General features: G+C 45.7%; 1 protein-coding gene and 1 long non-coding RNA gene across 4 annotated transcripts in view; one reads left to right on the plus strand and one right to left on the minus strand.

Annotated features, from left to right (window-relative positions):
• Positions 1-17,449, plus strand: part of LOC139250549 (uncharacterized) — a 40,509-nt gene that overhangs the window by 9,699 nt on the left and 13,361 nt on the right. The window contains exons 4-7 of the long non-coding RNA XR_011591327.1: positions 3,887-4,030; positions 12,025-12,207; positions 12,972-13,149; positions 16,334-16,425. This is a non-coding gene — a long non-coding RNA (uncharacterized lncRNA). The remainder of the gene's footprint in view (positions 1-3,886; positions 4,031-12,024; positions 12,208-12,971; positions 13,150-16,333; positions 16,426-17,449) is intronic.
• Positions 1-17,449, minus strand: part of LOC139250548 (heme-binding protein 2-like) — a 36,122-nt gene that overhangs the window by 7,040 nt on the left and 11,633 nt on the right. Inside the window, exons 1-5 of one of the 3 annotated variants that reach the window (XM_070872927.1) lie at positions 16,909-16,937; positions 13,995-14,051; positions 6,216-6,294; positions 5,396-5,516; positions 2,128-2,264 (exon numbers count right to left, since the gene is read on the minus strand). In XM_070872927.1, coding sequence (XP_070729028.1) covers positions 2,128-2,264; positions 5,396-5,516; positions 6,216-6,294; positions 13,995-14,051; positions 16,909-16,910 — 396 coding nt within the window. In that variant the 5' untranslated portion in view covers positions 16,911-16,937. Of the gene's footprint in view, positions 1-2,127; positions 2,265-5,395; positions 5,517-6,215; positions 6,295-13,994; positions 14,052-16,311; positions 16,724-16,908; positions 16,938-17,449 lie in introns of those variants that run through there. The other 2 variants (XM_070872925.1, XM_070872926.1) reach the window with 2 other exon arrangements.

The raw sequence follows: 17,449 nt of genomic DNA on the forward strand, positions 1-17,449 counted from the left end.
AGCCATGATCTTATTGAATGGCGGAGCAGGCTCGAGAGGCTAGATGGCCTACTCCTGTTCCTAATTCTTATGTTCTTATATTCTTAACTGGTTGTCAGACAGGAAGCAAAGAGTAGGAGTAAATGGGGACTTTTCAGAATGGCAGACAGTGACTAGTGGGGTACCGCAAGGTTCTGTGCTGGGGCCCCAGCTGTTTACACTGTACATTAATGATTTAGACGAGGGGATTAAATGTAGTATCTCCAAATTTGCGGATGACACTAAGTTGGGTGGCAGTGTGAGTTGCGAGGAGGATGCTATGAGGCTGCAGAGTGACTTGGATAGGTTAGGTGAGTGGGCAAATGCATGGCAGATGAAGTATAATGTGGATAAATGTGAGGTTATCCACTTTGGTGGTAAAAACAGAGAGACAGACTATTATCTGAATGGTGACAGATTAGGAAAAGGGGAGGTGCAAGGAGACCTGGGTGTCATGGTACATCAGTCATTGAAGGTTGGCATGCAGGTACAGCAGGCGGTTAAGAAAGCAAATGGCATGTTGGCCTTCATAGCGAGGGGATTTGAGTACAGGGGCAGGGAGGTGTTGCTACAGTTGTACAGGGCCTTGGTGAGGCCACACCTGGAGTATTGTGTACAGTTTTGGTCTCCTAACCTGAGGAAGGACATTCTTGCTATTGAGGGAGTGCAGCGAAGGTTCACCAGACTGATTCCCGGGATGGCGGGACTGACCTATCAAGAAAGACTGGATCAACTGGGCTTGTATTCACTGGATTTCAGAAGAATGAGAGGGGACCTCATAGAAACGTTTAAAATTCTGATGGGTTTAGACAGGTTAGATGCAGGAATAATGTTCCCAATGTTGGGGAAGTCCAGAACCAGGGGTCACAGCCTAAGGATAAGGGGTAAGCCATTTAGGACCGAGATGAGGAGAAACTTCTTCACCCAGAGAGTGGTGAACCTGTGGAATTCTCTACCACAGAAAGTTGTTGAGGCCAATTCACTAAATATATTCAAAAGGGAGTTAGATGAAGTCCTTATTACTCGGGGGATCAAGGAGTATGGCGAGAAAGCAGGAATGGGGTACTGAATTTGCATGTTCAGCCATGAACTCATTGAATGGCGGTGCAGGCTAGAAGGGCCGAATGGCCTCCTCCTGCACCTATTTTCTATGTTTCTATGTTTCTAGACAGTGTACAGGAATCGGTTGCTTAATGTGATAAGAGAAATCCCTACATTAAAACTTGATTTTTTTAGTAGTAATCTGGTGCCATAAAATGGTATATTGTCGGTTTGTGCCTCTAATTCAGCATGTGTTTGACAGGTGTTAAGCAGAGACATGATGCTACCCCTCAAGGCAGAAAATCAGAGGACAAATGAGCTGTCCTATGCCTTTCCTGTACATTGACAAGTAATGCTGCTGGATGTTTGGGAGTCAGTGAAATCATTGACCTCTGGTGCATGGTGATGGGAGATGTTAAGATGAGAAACATTTAAATAGGGAACAAATATACATAAAACTTCCTTGTTTGAGGTAACAGAAACAGAGTGGCTGCCTGGAGAGATACAACTGCAGTTGTGACTCCCCAGCGACAGCTACATAAGAAAATAGTTTACAGACATTGTGATGCAGTGCATTTATGTTCTAATATGCTGAGTCATGAAGTAATAGAGAAGAATCAAGTGATTGTTGCCAATCTGGGTTAATGAACCGGATCAAATGACGCACTCTTTTTCTGCTTCGGTAGCACAATGGTCATTAAGTCCAGTTTTAGGACGGCAAGTTTGAATATGTAGGAAATAACTCCCCCCTTCTTTTGATTTCCCACTCGCAGAGCTCCTGATCTGCAACACAGCATCAGGGATTATTCTGAGTGGCCAGCTGTATTCCTCACATGGAGGGAGTGAAATTAGAGAGTGATTCACTCTGTCGAGTTGTGTACCATTTGATGGCCGTATGAAGAGTGGCAATCATCAAAGTTCTGGAGCTGGTTGTCTGTCCCACCCTTTATCCAGAGAATGATATATATTACAGGGGGAAATTAAAGGGGCAGGAAATGAAAGAAATGAGGCAAACAAAACTCTGGTCCAAAGTACATTTTATAAGTTGTGAACTATCGAGCTACTTACATCAGTGTCAATGGGTGCAAGGGGGCTCTGCTGATACTCAGCTGGCAGCAAAAAGTGGATGATGTAGTTCTTGAATCCTATTCCTTCACTTTGAGGTATCTTGAGCAGAACAGGAGTTGTCATATCGATTTGCTTGCCTGTGTTGAAAGAACACTGTTAATATTTGTTCACAATGGGGTGGAATATCCGTAGAGACTCCCGATCTGCCGCTGTAACTTTGGGGGAGGATTGGCAGAAATCCTGGAAAAACGGAGTAAACGCTGAAGTTACCGTGAAAGACTGGGAGAAATCCCGCCTATATTCCAGACAAAAATCCATATACCCTGTTAATATACTGACCTTTGTCTGCAAAAACTAGATGGTAGATGGAGGTGCAAGGCACTACCGAGTTTAATAGAAGACAAGATAAGATTAATCAAGCAATGTGGGTGACTGTGTCCTGCATTAAGTACTGCTCACTCATCACCCTTGTGCTCGCTGGCCTATATTGGCTCCGTGTCCCCTAATGCCTTAAATTTAAAATCTTAGTCCTCATCGTTTACTCTCACCACATCCTCGCCCCACCTTATCTCTGCAACCTGCTCCAGCTCTTCATTCCTACCCCCAAACACCCTGCTCCTCTGATTCCGACTTTTTGTGTATTCCCCCTTGGCTCACCATTGGTGATAAAGCCTTCAACAGCCTTGCTCCTACTCAGTGGAATTTCTTTCTTAAATCTCTTCACTTTTCTACCTCTGTCTCTTTAAAAATCTTCTCAAAACGATTTGACCTTGAGCTGAACTTTCAATCCCACGTCTAATTCTTTACCAAGACTGTCATCTTTCACCTGCAATGCCTGTATTCTCTATTTCACCCCACTGCAGCTGAAACCCTCACCCATCTTCACAATCTCAAGGATCGATATCTCTGGTACATTCTCTGGTACTGTAATCATAGTGCATTATGTATAGAAATACATAGTAGCTACAACACAGGAACAAGGTGGGTAAATGTGAATAGAACTATTTGGCTCATGTGGAAGGCTTCATGACCTGTTTATGTGTTGTAACTTTTCTGTATTTCTATGTATCACCTTCAGAGTTCCCCAAGGTTCCAACCTTGATCACTTCTTCCTCGTCAATCTGTTGTCCTTGGTTACATTTTCTGATCAAATTCCACATATACACCGACAACACCTAGCTGTACCTCTTAATCACCTTCCTTGATCCCTCCATTGCCTCTGTGTTGATGGTGTTTGTCTGACATGCAGTCTTCGCTAAACTGTAAATTCTTCCAGGTAAGTATGCGGAAGACTGATGCCACTGTATTCAGTCCCCACTGCTGATTTCTTCCACTTGTCACTGGATCCATTCCCTTCCCCGGCCACCGTTTCAGCCTTAATCAGACTATTTGCATCCTTGGAGATCTGTTCGATCTGAGCTAAGTTTCTGTCTCCAAATCCTCGCTGTTACTTTCCAACCATTTCATCTGTGGCCTTGCCTCTGTAAGATCCGACAGCCCCTCCCAAGATATCTTTTACTATGACTCCAGCCAGTTGTGAATTGCTTTCTCCTGTTGCCCAACTATTGCGGCCAGTCTCCTAGGTCCCATTCTTTGGAATTCCTTCCCCTAAACCGAGATGCCTCTACACCTTACTCTGCTTCTTTAACTTCCTCTTGAAAACTCACCTCTTTGCTTCATTAGGTAATTGTGCAATGTGCTTTTAATGGGCTATCAGAAAAAACGACTTTCCATAAAAATGGTTTTGATTATTTTTTAGGATGGTGTTACCCCTCCAACTTGCCTGCGTGCTCTTGTGCCACACATGGTCCCTGGTTGAGAGGACGAGTAGATGGACAGCCTTCTCTCAGGCTTTATCTGCTCTGAAAGCAGTTGCTTGGAAGCAGTGCAAGAACAACCTTGGGTGAGTGCCCTTTAATTTTTCCTCCCTCTCTGTGGGGAGGTGCCTGCATTCCACCAATCTCTTCTCCAAAGCAGCACTACATAGACGTAAGTTGGAATGCATTTTTCAAATATTAAGCAATTGGATGTGGTGTATTTGGACTTTCAAAAGGCTTTTGACAAGGTCCCACACAAAAGATTGGTGTGCAAAATTAAAGCACATGGTATTGGTGGTAATGTATTGACGTGGATAGAGAACTGGTTGTCAGACAGGAAGCAGAGAATCGGGATAAACGGGTCCTTTTCAGAATGGCAGGCAGTGACTAGTGGGGTGGCGCAGGGCTCAGTGCTGGAACCCCAGCTATTTACAATTTACATTAATGATTTAGATGAAGGAATTGAGTGTAATATCTCCAAGTTTGCAGATGACTCTAAGCTGGGTGGCGGTGTGAGCTGTGAGAAGGACGCTAAGAGGCTGCAGGGTGACTTGGACAGGTTAGGTGAGTGGGCAAATGCATGACAGATGCAGTATAATGTGGATAAATGTGAGGTTATCCACTTTGGTGGCAAAAACATGAAGGCAGAATATTATCTGAATGGCAATAGATTAGGAAAAGGGGAGGTGCAACGAGACCTGGGTGTCATGGTTCATCAGTCATTGAAAGTTGGCATGCAGGTACAGCAGGCGGTGAAGAAGGCAAATGGTATGTTGGCCTTAATAGCTAGGGGATTTGAGTATAGGAGCAGGGAGGTCTTACTGCAGTTCTACAGGGCCTTGGTGAGGCCTCATCTGCAATATTGGTCTCCTAATCTGAGGAAGGACGCTGTTGCTATTGAGAGAGTGTAGCGAAGGTTCACCAGACTGATTCCCGGGATGGCAGGACTGACATATGAGGAGAGACTGGATCGACTGGACCTGTATTCACTGGAGTTTAGAAGGATGATAGGGGATCTCATAGAAATATATAAAATTCTGACGGGACTGGACAGATTAGATGCAGGAAGAATGTTCCCGATGTTGGAGAAGTCCAGAACCAGGGGACACAGTCTAAGGATAAGGGGTAAGCCATTTAGGACTGAGATGAGGAGAAACTTCTTCACTCAGAGAGTTATTAACCTGTGGAATTCTCTCCCGCAGAGAGTTGTTGATGCCAGTTCATTGGATATACTCAAGAGGGAGTAAGATGTGGCCCTTATGGCTAAAGGATCAAGGGATATGGAGAGAAAGCAGGAAAGGGGTACTGAGGTGAATGATCAGCCATGATCTTATTGAATGGCGGTGCAGGCTCGAAGGGCCGAATGGCCTACTCCTGCACCTATTTTCTATGTTTTTCTATGTTTCTATGATTGTCGCTGTTATATTTAATTTTTGTTGTCTTTTTTGTACCTTCTTCATTTTTGCCCTGGATGTACTTAAAGAGCTTCATGAATCCTTGATAGCTAGCGAATTCCATAAAAAGGGATGTAACGTTGGTCGCAGCCCACTTTGAAGCATTATAATGACGAACCTGCATGTGAAACAGCAAAGAAAATCAGTGGTTAAACACGACGCAGCCTGTTCACTGCCAAACCAGCTGAATTTCCAACAACTTAGTCCGAACAAAACATATCTTAACTCCAACTTCAAAAGAGAACCCCCACGACACCCTTGCGATTTCCTCCCATTTCTCACACTGACTATCTGGATCTCTTAGTGTGAGTGTTGGTTTGGACCAAGTGGGACGTGTTGTCTGGATCCATACCCACTAGAAGCAAGGCTGAGACTGAGACGGCCCCACCTCATTCCGTGTGGGTAGCTTCCAACTGGCATAGAAAAAAAAATTTTGTTTGTCAGCCTGGTCTGGATCAAATCCAAATCCTGTCCAATGGTGAAAAGACAGTGTCTTTACCCATTGTATCAATCAATTGCTATTTTAATACCATGAATTGCTCTTTTAAGTGCCATTAATTATTTAGTAGGGATTAAATACATTCTCCAGCAATCCTTTATTGGCTGTATTATACAGTGCTGTTTTGTCTTGAAGACCTAATGAAAGAACTACTGACAGAATCCAACGCTTTTTCAATTTCTACTCATCCAGAATAAACAACAAGCAAAAAGGAAACCCATTTCATATGGGGTGTATAAACATCCCATCTTCTTAAAAGATATGCATTATATCTGTTTATTCCACAAATGAAAATTAGGTCTGCGCTCTGCATCTCACCTCATAATCTGGGTTTTCACAAACAAGATCATAATTGAAACATTCCTTCCCTTCTCTGCAGTGAGCTGGTTCAGTATAACTGCTCAGAGAAAAATAAAAGAACAATTAGGAGCGAAGATTAGCCAAACCATTCTTGACCACTGTTTCTTACTTAAAGAAGGGTAACTTAAAGAAGGGTAACTTTGAAGGTATGAGGCGTGAATTGGCTAGGATAGATTGGCGAATGATACTGAAGGGGTTGACTGTGGATGGGCAATGGCAGACATTTAGAGACCACATGGATGAACTACAACAATTGTACATTCCTGTCTGGCGTAAAAATAAAAAAGGGAAGGTGGCTCAACCGTGGCTATCAAGGGAAATCAGGGATAGCATTAAAGCCAAGGAAGTGGCATACAAATTGGCCAGAAATAGCAGCGAACCCGGGGACTGGGAGAAATTTAGAACTCAGCAGAGGAGGACAAAGGGTTTGATTAGGGCAGGGAAAATGGAGTACGAGAAGAAGCTTGCAGGGAACATTGAGACGGATTGCAAAAGTTTCTATAGATATGTAAAGAGAAAAAGGTTAGTAAAGACAAACGTAGGTCCCCTGCAGTCAGAATCAGGGGAAGTCATAACGGGGAACAAAGAAATGGCGGACCAATTGAACAAGTACTTTGGTTCGGTATTCACTGAGGAGGACACAAACAACCTTCCGGATATAAAAGGGGTCGGAGGGTCTAGTAAGGAGGAGGAACTGAGGGAAATCCTTATTAGTCGGGAAATTGTGTTGGGGAAATCGATGGGATTGAAGGCCGATAAATCCCCAGGGCCTGATGGACTGCATCCCAGAGTACTTAAGGAGGTGGCCTTGGAAATAGTGGATGCATTGACAGTCATTTTCCAACATTCCATTGACTCTGGATCAGTTCCTATGGAGTGGAGGGTAGCCAATGTAACCCCACTTTTTAAAAAAGGAGGGAGAGAGAAAACAGGGAATTATAGACCGGTCAGCCTGACATCGGTAGTTAGTAAAATGATGGAATCAGTTATTAAGGATGTCATAGCAGTGCATTTGGAAAGAGGTAATATGATAGGTCCAAGTCAGCATGGATTTGTGAAAGGGAAATCATGCTTGACAAATCTTCTGGAATTTTTTGAGGATGTTTCCAGTAGAGTGGACAAGGGAGAACCAGTTGATGTGGTATATTTGGACTTTCAGAAGGCTTTCGACAAGGTCCCACACAAGAGATTAATGTGCAAAGTTAAAGCACATGGGATTGGGGGTAGTGTGCTGACATGGATTGAGAACTGGTTGTCAGACAGGAAGCAAAGAGTAGGAGTAAATGGGGACTTTTCAGAATGGCAGGCAGTGACTAGTGGGGTACCGCAAGGTTCTGTGCTGGGGCCCCAGCTGTTTACACTGTACATTAATGATTTAGACGAGGGGATTAAATGTAGTATCTCCAAATTTGCGGATGACACTAAGTTGGGTGGCAATGTGAGCTGCGAGGAGGATGCTATGAGGCTGCAGAGCGACTTGGATAGGTTAGGTGAGTGGGCAAATGCATGGCAGATGAAGTATAATGTGGATAAATGTGAGGTTATCCACTTTGGTGGTAAAAACAGAGAGACAGACTATTATCTGAATGGTGACAGATTAGGAAAAGGGGAGGTGCAACGAGACCTGGGTGTCATGGTACATCAGTCATTGAAGGTTGGCATGCAGGTACAGCAGGCGGTTAAGAAAGCAAATGGCATGTTGGCCTTCATAGCGAGGGGATTTGAGTACAGGGGCAGGGAGGTGTTGCTACAATTGTACAGGGCCTTGGTGAGGCCACACCTGGAGTATTGTGTACAGTTTTGGTCTCCTAACCTGAGGAAGGACATTCTTGCTATTGAGGGAGTGCAGCGAAGGTTCACCAGACTGATTCCCGGGATGGCGGGACTGACCTATCAAGAAAGACTGGATCAACTGGGCTTGTATTCACTGGAGTTCAGAAGAATGAGAGGGGACCTCATAGAAACGTTTAAAATTCTGACGGGGTTAGACAGGTTAGATGCAGGAAGAATGTTCCCAATGTTGGGGAAGTCCAGAACCAGGGGGCACAGTCTAAGGATAAGGGGGAAGCCATTTAGGACCGAGATGAGGAGGAATTTCTTCACCCAGAGAGTGGTGAACCTGTGGAATTCTCTACCACAGAAAGTTGTTGAGGCCAATTCACTAAATATATTCAAAAGGGAGTTAGATGAAGTCCTTACTACTCGGGGGATCAAGGGGTATGGCGAGAAAGCAGGAATGGGGTACTGAATTTGCATGTTCAGCCATGAACTCATTGAATGGCGGTGCAGGCTAGAAGGGCCGAATGGCCTCCTCCTGCACCTAGTTTCTATGTTTCTATGTTTCCATTCAACATTATATGCTGTATTAAGTGATGGTTACACTTTATGTTCTTAAAGATATAGGGCTAGAACCTCCACTTTTTTTGCCTGCTTAACGCCCATTTTACCACTGAAATGACGTATAACGCTCAGATATCGGCCGTTTTGGCACAAAATGGAAACTGGCGGGCATTTTTCGGAAACATATCGCCGAGCGTTACTTTCCCCATGTGCTTAACGCTGAGAAAAAATATTACTGCCCGCCCACTTTTTTGGGGCGGAATCAACAGAATGGGCGAATTCAATACCCATAATATCGCCCAGCGTTACTTTCCGCACGGAATTAACACCGAGATTCAATATTAACGCCCACCCTCTGTTTTTTGTCATAAAAAGCATATTTACCAAAACTAGCCGCCATGGAGATCGCCCATCGTCAATTTCACCACCTCGCACACATATTGCCCACAATATTGCTCGCCCAAAAAACCGCCCACAAAAAGTGGAACTAACCGGAACGAATCACAGCGTTATGGACGGCATGTTCTCGATCACATGTCGCGTCCTTTAAAAGGCTGCTGTGCTTCAACCTCGGCGGAGTTCGGATGTACTCTGCAGGTCGTTGGAGTTGATGTGAACATCTGTAAAAACATCTTGACCACACTATGACCGATTGGCATTGAAGAGGTGTCTTCGTCGGGACATTCCTTGTTTGTGAGCAATCGGTGGCAAACAGAGAGCTACTGCAATGGGGCCTGTCCTTTCTCACCCTCTCTTCTTGACCAATTACATGCAGCAGACTCGACATCGCCGAAGGAATGCTCCACTGCATTATGTGCCCAATGTTAGAAGTGACAGACAGATGAGGAGGACCAGATATTACACCACCCGCAAGTACAAGGAGAAGCATTCTTACCTCGACTTGCCCGACACTACCTGCCTTCGGAGACTGCGCTTCCACAAAGAGGTTATCACTGAGGTATGCCAGCTGATAAAGGCAGATCTGCAGCCTGCCAGCACCATCAGTACTGCATTGTCTGTCGAGGTCAAAGTCACCGCGGCACTGTCGTTCTACGCCTCGGGTTCTTTTCAGGCCACAGCTGGCGACATTTGCGGACTTTCTCAGCATGCCACACACCGCTGCATTTGACAGGTCACTGAAGCCCTGTACTCACGCAGGAGGGACTTCTATGACCAGGGAGGCACAGAGTGAGAGGGCTCTAGGGTTCTCCAGAATTGCAAACTTCCCAAGGAGCAGGGAGCAATAGACTGTACGCACATCGCAGGATGCTGAGATTTTCAGGAACTACAAGGGATTCCACTCCCCGAATGTCTAATTGGTTGTCAACCACCAACAAATTATACTGGCAGTGAATGCTCAATTTCCGGGCAGCATCCATGATGCTCACATCCTGCGTGAGAGCACAGTATCTGACTTGTTTAACAATGAGCCACAAGATCAATGCTGGATGCTTGGGGACAAAGGATATGGCTTCGCCATCTGGCTGATGACTCCTCTGCGTGACACCCACACCGAGGCCAAGAGGCGATACTACGAGAGCCACAGAGCAACTCGCAATATCGTGGAGAAAACCATTGGCGTGCTGAAGCAGCGCTTTAGATGCCTGGACCACTCAGGAGGCGAGCTTCAATACCATCCTGTGCAGGTCGCTCAATTCGTGATGGTGTGCTCCATGCTACATAACTTGGCTATCAGGAGGGGACAAGAATTGCCTGATGAGTCTGACAGTCCACCTCACCAAGGAGAGGAAGAGGAGGACGAGGAGGTGGACGTTGACATGGCCCGGATAATCAGGCTGACACTGAAGCCATGCCCCTGCACCCCTGTAGACCGCATGAAAGGGCCCGTGATGGTATGATAGCTGCAAGGGCCTTACGTCAGGAGCTCATCAATGATCCCTTTGCCTGAAAGAACGTTGGTGTTATTTACAAGGCTGACACACTACTAGGTGTGCAGGTCATACATCAATGGTGGGCATCACCTTGGTGACAGTTAAAGTTTAAGTTGATTGAAGTTAATTGTGATTATACCCTTTGATGTTAAGGAATCACCAGTGTGTAATGGTGCAGCCAACTGAGCCAATGTGCTACAAGGTTTTGTTAAATAAAAAACATTTAAACCGAACATTAATCTGAAATCATCAATATTTCTGTACAAACCAACTCTTTCACATCCCCCCCCCCCCACTCCCGCCCGCTACTGCCTCCCCACCTCTACCCCTTCCCCCCCGACTCCAAGCCGCCTGGCTGAGGAGGTCCTCAGGCGATGCTTCATTGGGGGGGGCGGGCGGGTGACGGCTGAAGCGCTGCTTGGACGGATATGGGAGAGGACGATCCCGAGGTGGGAACGTGCTCCGAGCCAGAATGGGGGTGCATCACCTTGGGGTGCAGTGTGGCGCTCCGGGACCATTAGAAGCCCTCTGTCACCAGTGCTCTTGGCTACCAGCTCCAGGACCTCCTGCATCCCTTCCATGTCTTATTTGTTGGACAAAACCTCGGTGTCAACTATGTTCTTGGTGCTTAGTAGGCTTTTTGCTACTGGTGAATCTCCGTCGTACCTCCCACAACAGCCAGACAAGCACACACCACAGCCACACACGCTTTCAGTGCCTCTGAGCTCCCTCTCTGTCTCCTCTTCTGCGCATGGCATGATGACCCTTGACCTCTTGAATCGCGGGAATCGACCATGATGTTGCTAAGGACGGCCACACTTTACAGCAGAAGGTCAAAAAAATTTAACACTACCGCCCATTTGATATCGCTCGCGGTAACGCCTATTTTCAAAAATGGAAACTAGGTGTTTTGAGAATGGGCGAGAAGCTGGCGATCAGAAAACCCTTTTTTACCGCCCACGCTGGAAATAACGCCCATTTTTGGCGATAAGCACAAAAGTGGAGGTTCTAGCCCATAGGGCCCAAAATTGGTGAACTTACTGTCCGCTGTCACCGAGTATTCTCGGTGGTCTCCTTGGTTTCTGGGTGGTCTCCCCTCCAAGCCCCTGGGTCGACTAAGCCTGTATTCATTAGAGTTTAGAAGAATGAGAGGGGATCTCATTGAAGCGTATAAAATTAAGTTGGATAGACTGGATGCGGGGGGGATGTTTTCCCTGGCTGGGAAGTCTAGAACAAGGGCTCACAGTCTGAGGATACGGGGTAGGAAATTTAGAACTGAGATGAGAAATTTTTTCACTCAGAGGGTGGTGAACGTGTGAAATTTTCTACCACAGAAGGCTGTGGAGGCAAAGTCACTGAATATATTTAAGAGAGAAATAGATAGATTTCTAGAAACAAAAAGCATCAAGGGGTATGGGGAAAAAGTGGGAATATGGTGTTAAGATAGAGGATCAGCCATGATCATATTGAATGGCGATGCAGACTTGAAGGGCCGAATGGCCTACTACTGCTCCTATTTTCTCTGTTTCTACAAGCGAGTTTGGTGGAGTCCTCCCGCTGGCGGGGAGAGAAGACCGCTGGGTACCGTCCGCTGACGTGTACCGGTGTGCAACGCCCAGAAGAGTCCTCCTGCCCGCTGCGTTGCCAGTTTGGTCCGGGCGGCCCTCCGCTCCAGCAGGCAAAAAGACCGCCGCGAGGAGGCAGGTCTTATCTCAATGGTAAGTATGAAGACCTGCAAAAAGAGGTTAGTCCTCTTTTCTTTATTTTTTATGCAGGGGTTTAGGTGGATGGGGTCTCCTGAAGGAATTCTGGTGGGTTCTTTTATGTTTTGAAAAATTTTATTATCAGTTTCCTCCTCCCTGCTTTGCCGAGGATTGCATTTGCCGCCGAGCTGCCACCCAGAATTGGCGTGCAAGGCCCATTTTTGCCGCCGGGCAGTTTTTCCCAGATATTTTCATGAAACTTCCGCCCAAAGTACCGCCAGGATCAGTCCTTTAGACAGAACTTGGGCGGAACTTAGCTTTCACCAAATCCGGGCCCATAATAGCCTGACCATTGAGATATAACTTAAGCATGGAAATGGCCCTTTCCAGTCCTGTACTGTCCTATGTTCCTAAGGACATTTGGACATATAAGGATGTGTTGGGGTATGTGTGGGGATGGTGGGGGCAGGGGGGAGATGGTCGAGGGGGTTAGGATGGTGTGCGAATGTGATGGGGGAATGGGATGGGATAATTGGGGGTGGGGGGGTGGGATGGTATGGGGGGGGGTTGTGTAAAGGGGGATGGTGGAGGGGGTTGGGATAGTGTGGGGGGGGGGGGATGGTGGAGGCAGCGGGGTGGGGGGTGGGGAGACAACTAAGTCTAGTGATGCGTCATGGGTGGCCATGGTCTCCCGGAGCCTGATTGAATGCTTATAGGGATCTAGGGGGAATTTCCTGTGTGTGGCTACCGTATTTCTCTCTGTTTTTTGCCTCTCCCAGGAATTGACATAATTAGCAATTGGGAAAAGCCGTGCACCAGATTGCACCGTCTAATGGACAGGACGAGCATTGTTGGGCAATATGGTCTTATTTCAGAAGGCAATTTTAATGAGGGACATCGCAGCAGAACACAATCACTTCAGTATCTGCAATGGCATTACTCAGCAAGGGTTGTTGGGTAAGAATCAGCAGGGGGAGGGGAGCCCTGGACACTTTTTGTTCTTCCCTAACTCGGACACTGAGGCCAATTGTAGCACTGGCCTGGCTGAGATCAGCTGACCTAGAGGCCAGGGACCTTCCTGACCTGTATGGCTGAGCTACTTACTGAACCATTTGAGCACATGTTTAAGTGATCTTCAAGTCCCAAAACTGCTGTTGTTCTTGTCTAAATGCAGTATTTTCCTTTGTGTGTTATAGTTATCGCACTGCAGAAAACACAGCCTAAATCTTCCTCTCTGTTAGTAATTCATGGCTATTTCTGTTTCATAGAAGGGTGAATGTTATTCCACGGCTATCACCAATGCCACTCTGCGATTAGTCATGGGGAGAGGTAGTAAAACAGCCTGCTCACATAACATCAGGTTTTCTGCCATCCACAAGACAGAGTGCCTCACTTTATGGAGCAATCCATTTTGTACTTGCACAAAAGCTGACTGCATTGTGCTTTTTTGTTAATTTTCTTCCCTATTCTCCTCTCCTGAAGGCACTGACTTTTCTTGAGGTATGCTTCTGAGGTAAGTGGCCAAGTGGCCATTCTTTAAGTGTGAGTCTAAATAGTAGGAGTGTTGGCAGGCTATTTGACTGTAGGGGCATCATGCTTGAACCCAATCACTCAACATCAACATGTTTCAGCAGAGGTCAGTGGATAGTGATCAGATGCTTATTAATAATTCAGCACAAGGAGAAGTCCAGATATAAACACACATCCTAATTCTCTGGCGCAGTATGTTGGTGATCCAGTCTATGCCATCAGACTTTCTAAATTTCACTCTCCTGCTATAGGTACACTATCAGTTTTCTGACCTGGTCCCAGCTTCTGTCAGACCCAGGAACACGAAGATAATCAGTCCAGACCAGTACCTGGGGCGGGTGGGGGGGAAAGCAAATGGAACAAATTAAAACAACGTAGATAGAGTTCTGCATTTCCAGTTTTCATTTTTCAAAGACATTTCAAAAATGAGTAAATAGAAATCAAGTAAAAAGTATAAAAGTCTAATGTTTGGTGGGAAACAAATCAAGTAGTTGGGGAAGACCAAAAGGCCGTTCTACCCACCAGTCCCATTCCAGCCGGAAACAGGCATGATTATTCGATCATGGATGTTTGCCTCCTCCAACCCACCAATGTAAAAATAGATTATCGCTCCTTAAGTTACTTCTTAGTTTTATTATTCAAACAAAATAAAACAAAAAACTGATAAAAAATAATATTTCATCGTTTTTTAAAATCTTTTCTACTCATTCAAATTAGAAGCAGCCCTCTGAGTACATATATATTCTACATATATAAAATCTACATAGATTTAAATCGGCATTTGTCAGTGAAAGTGGAAAATACAAGTTGCCTGTCACTAGATGGCATTAGAAGAAGTCAGTAAATGCAAACTGGGGTACAATGGGCATTTCATTTTTGTTATCACTGTTTCTGCTTTGAGAAATAGTTCCAAATTTCTCCCATTACTCTCCTCAAGGCTCTGGCACGTGCTGGTGTTTGGTTCCATGGCTGCATGCAGCCTCTGCTACCTCACTCACACATGGCCATTTTACATGTGGGAGCCAAGAGAATTGGTGTTGTCATACTATTCGATCGTGAGGGTCAGTGTAGCTGAGTTTGATGCTGTGCTCATGCTTAGACATTTGCAGCAGGAGTCACTGGGTTGGGATCAGAAGCAGGAACCCTGGCTCATTCTCTCCTCCCTAAGCAACAGTACTGAGGCCAATTATAGCTCCCCTGCTGCTGCTCCACTTGACATTGCGTAACTCAACAGAGCCAGTGCATTTGTTTATTATGTATGGTTTTATTCTCATGTCGCACCCTTATTTATTATTGTTATTCTTATTAATTCCATGATTATTCACTTATTTCAATCCTTTCAATCTCTCTTTTCTTTCTTTATTTCAATCCCCTTTTTTGGGCTATCTTTGGACATCCTTTTGCCAGAAGCATCAATGTGTGGTCAGCAGATGTGACACCGCCATTCAAAATTCAGCTATGACCAATCAACATTTTGTTCCAGGGATTTTACCCAGTCCTCCTGCTGATAACCTGATTATTTTGGGCAGCCTTTTCAGTTTTAATTAGCTTTGTTACTGCTTCAGCACTATAAATAAAAACTAAAGAACCCCAAACCCTTTTAACTCCACATGCCTCTGCACTCACTGCTTTCAGCTGGAGCTGTAATATTACATTGATTCAGATTACACACTTTGTTATTGAAGCATCACACTCTCTAGTGTGCTTTCTGGTTCTATTCTTCTTAGGAGGTCCCTCGTATCGAGTTCTATTATTACACAGTAGCTGCTATACAAGGCCAGTTTTTTCCCTTTATAATGCAATTCTTGGAGAAAATAGAACAAGTAGCTTAACTTTTTGTTCATACATTTTTATTTGAAGTGTGCTAAGGATAGCTTTTCATAGCCACTGAAACAATGTTTTGGTGAGAAAATATAAACTACAAAGCCTAACATCTGTGAGCTGCAAACCCGGTGGTTATGTTCCAACACTGACCCCTACCCCAGAGTTTGTTGGATCAGCAAGAGGGCACCTCACTCGCATGGGGCTGGCAGATACCTGCACCACCCTGGGGGCATTTCCAGTGCTGCCTGCCATGCAGCTGGAAAGTCCATTGCCTGGAGTTGGGAGTGGGGTGGGGGAGGGAGGGGTGCGGCTGCAGCATTGCCCAAGGCACCATCAAAACCCCAACCATCTCCCTTTGCCCCCCCCCCCCCGCCACCCTACCGTGTAAGGGGGCTGTCACAATTTTAAAATAAAAATAAAAATACTTCAGGGTTCCAGACCACTACCCTCTCTCAGTACTACGCTGGCCCCTTCTGAGCCAGGAAAGGAGCTCCTGTCCGGTTGGCTCCATTCGCCTTTTAAGGGCAGGTGGAGGTTACAGGAGTACCGCGGTGAGCACCCCTTATAACAAGGACCAGAGATTCTGCAGGAATCAAGTAACCACTTGCGTAAATTCAGGGCCAACTAGTTTTTCACATGTCACTGGTGTTACCATTTTGAGTCACACTTATTGTTTCCTTCACAACCGTGTCAAGTGTCGATGTTATGTTTGGGTGTTACTTTTAACTTATAAAGTAAAATAGACTATAAAGTCAGTACACTTACCTTTCAATCCTCCTAACCCTAGGTGGCATTGCTGCTCCTCTCAACACAGAGATGGTGGTGCAGATCACAGGAGACAGAATCAGGAGAACAGTATGCCTCGATGGGACATACGAGGTAAGCCTCAGCATACAGTATTCACTCTTCAAGTGTTTAAAAAAAAACTAAAAACCTTTTCCAGAATCAGTGTTCTAAACAGAGTTTTACTTTCTAAACACAGGGTGGGGAAGAGGGATCAGGGTCCATAAAGGGCGACACAAGAGGTCGTAGTGAGATAAATGGGTGGGATGAGGGGAAAGGTAAGTGGAAAGAATGGAAGGGATTGTGAGGCAGATGGGGATGTGGGGATCAGTGCACAACATGTTGCTGGAAATCAGCTTTCAATTTGAACAGTTTGTGGCGAACTTGTGGCGATTGAACCTCATTTAGTGTAAAACAAATTATTTACTTTACAGAAAAGAAAGACGCATTTATGCAGCTCCTTACTTATCACACCTCTCAGAAACATTTCAAAGTACTTCACCTACAATGAGTTACTCCTTTTTTAAATACAGTGACTGTTATGTAAATCGAGAGAACACTATATTTGAGAAAACTCACATTGTGATTGGCTTGGCTTTTCTCCCTGTTCTCTGCCGATGACTGTTTATTTTGTGCTGAGCAAATCAAGAACAGCTCTCCTTTTATGTAACTTTTACATTGAGGTTGGGCCACATAAATCACATTTCAGGCTATTCAACGATGAAACTGCAAGAATAGCCTCCAGCTGTTTTGTAACCATGGTTTTATGCCAAGGTTTCCCAATGCACACGAAACATAGAAAGTATGGGCCCAAGTTTCCACACGCGCCTAGAACGGCGCAGTCCCGACCTGGACGCCCGTTTTTCACGCCACAAAGTGCGCCTAAAAAAATCCTCCGTATTCTCCACCTCCCTGCAGGTCCTCTGGCCCTCGGCGCAGCGCAGAACGAGCTGTGGGGGGGGCGGAGCCAGGTGCCTGCGCTGAAAACAGTGCCGGGACCTCTGCACATGCGCGCTACAGTGAGCACGCAAGTGCAGTAGCTGCAGGCGCCCGTAACTGTGGGAGGGGCCCGAAGCACGCAGCCCCTAGCCCTGGCCGAATGGACTCACTGGGGCTGCGT

This window comes from Pristiophorus japonicus, unplaced genomic scaffold, assembly GCF_044704955.1.
Source record: "Pristiophorus japonicus isolate sPriJap1 unplaced genomic scaffold, sPriJap1.hap1 HAP1_SCAFFOLD_389, whole genome shotgun sequence".
Classification (NCBI taxonomy): Eukaryota; Metazoa; Chordata; class Chondrichthyes; family Pristiophoridae; genus Pristiophorus; species Pristiophorus japonicus.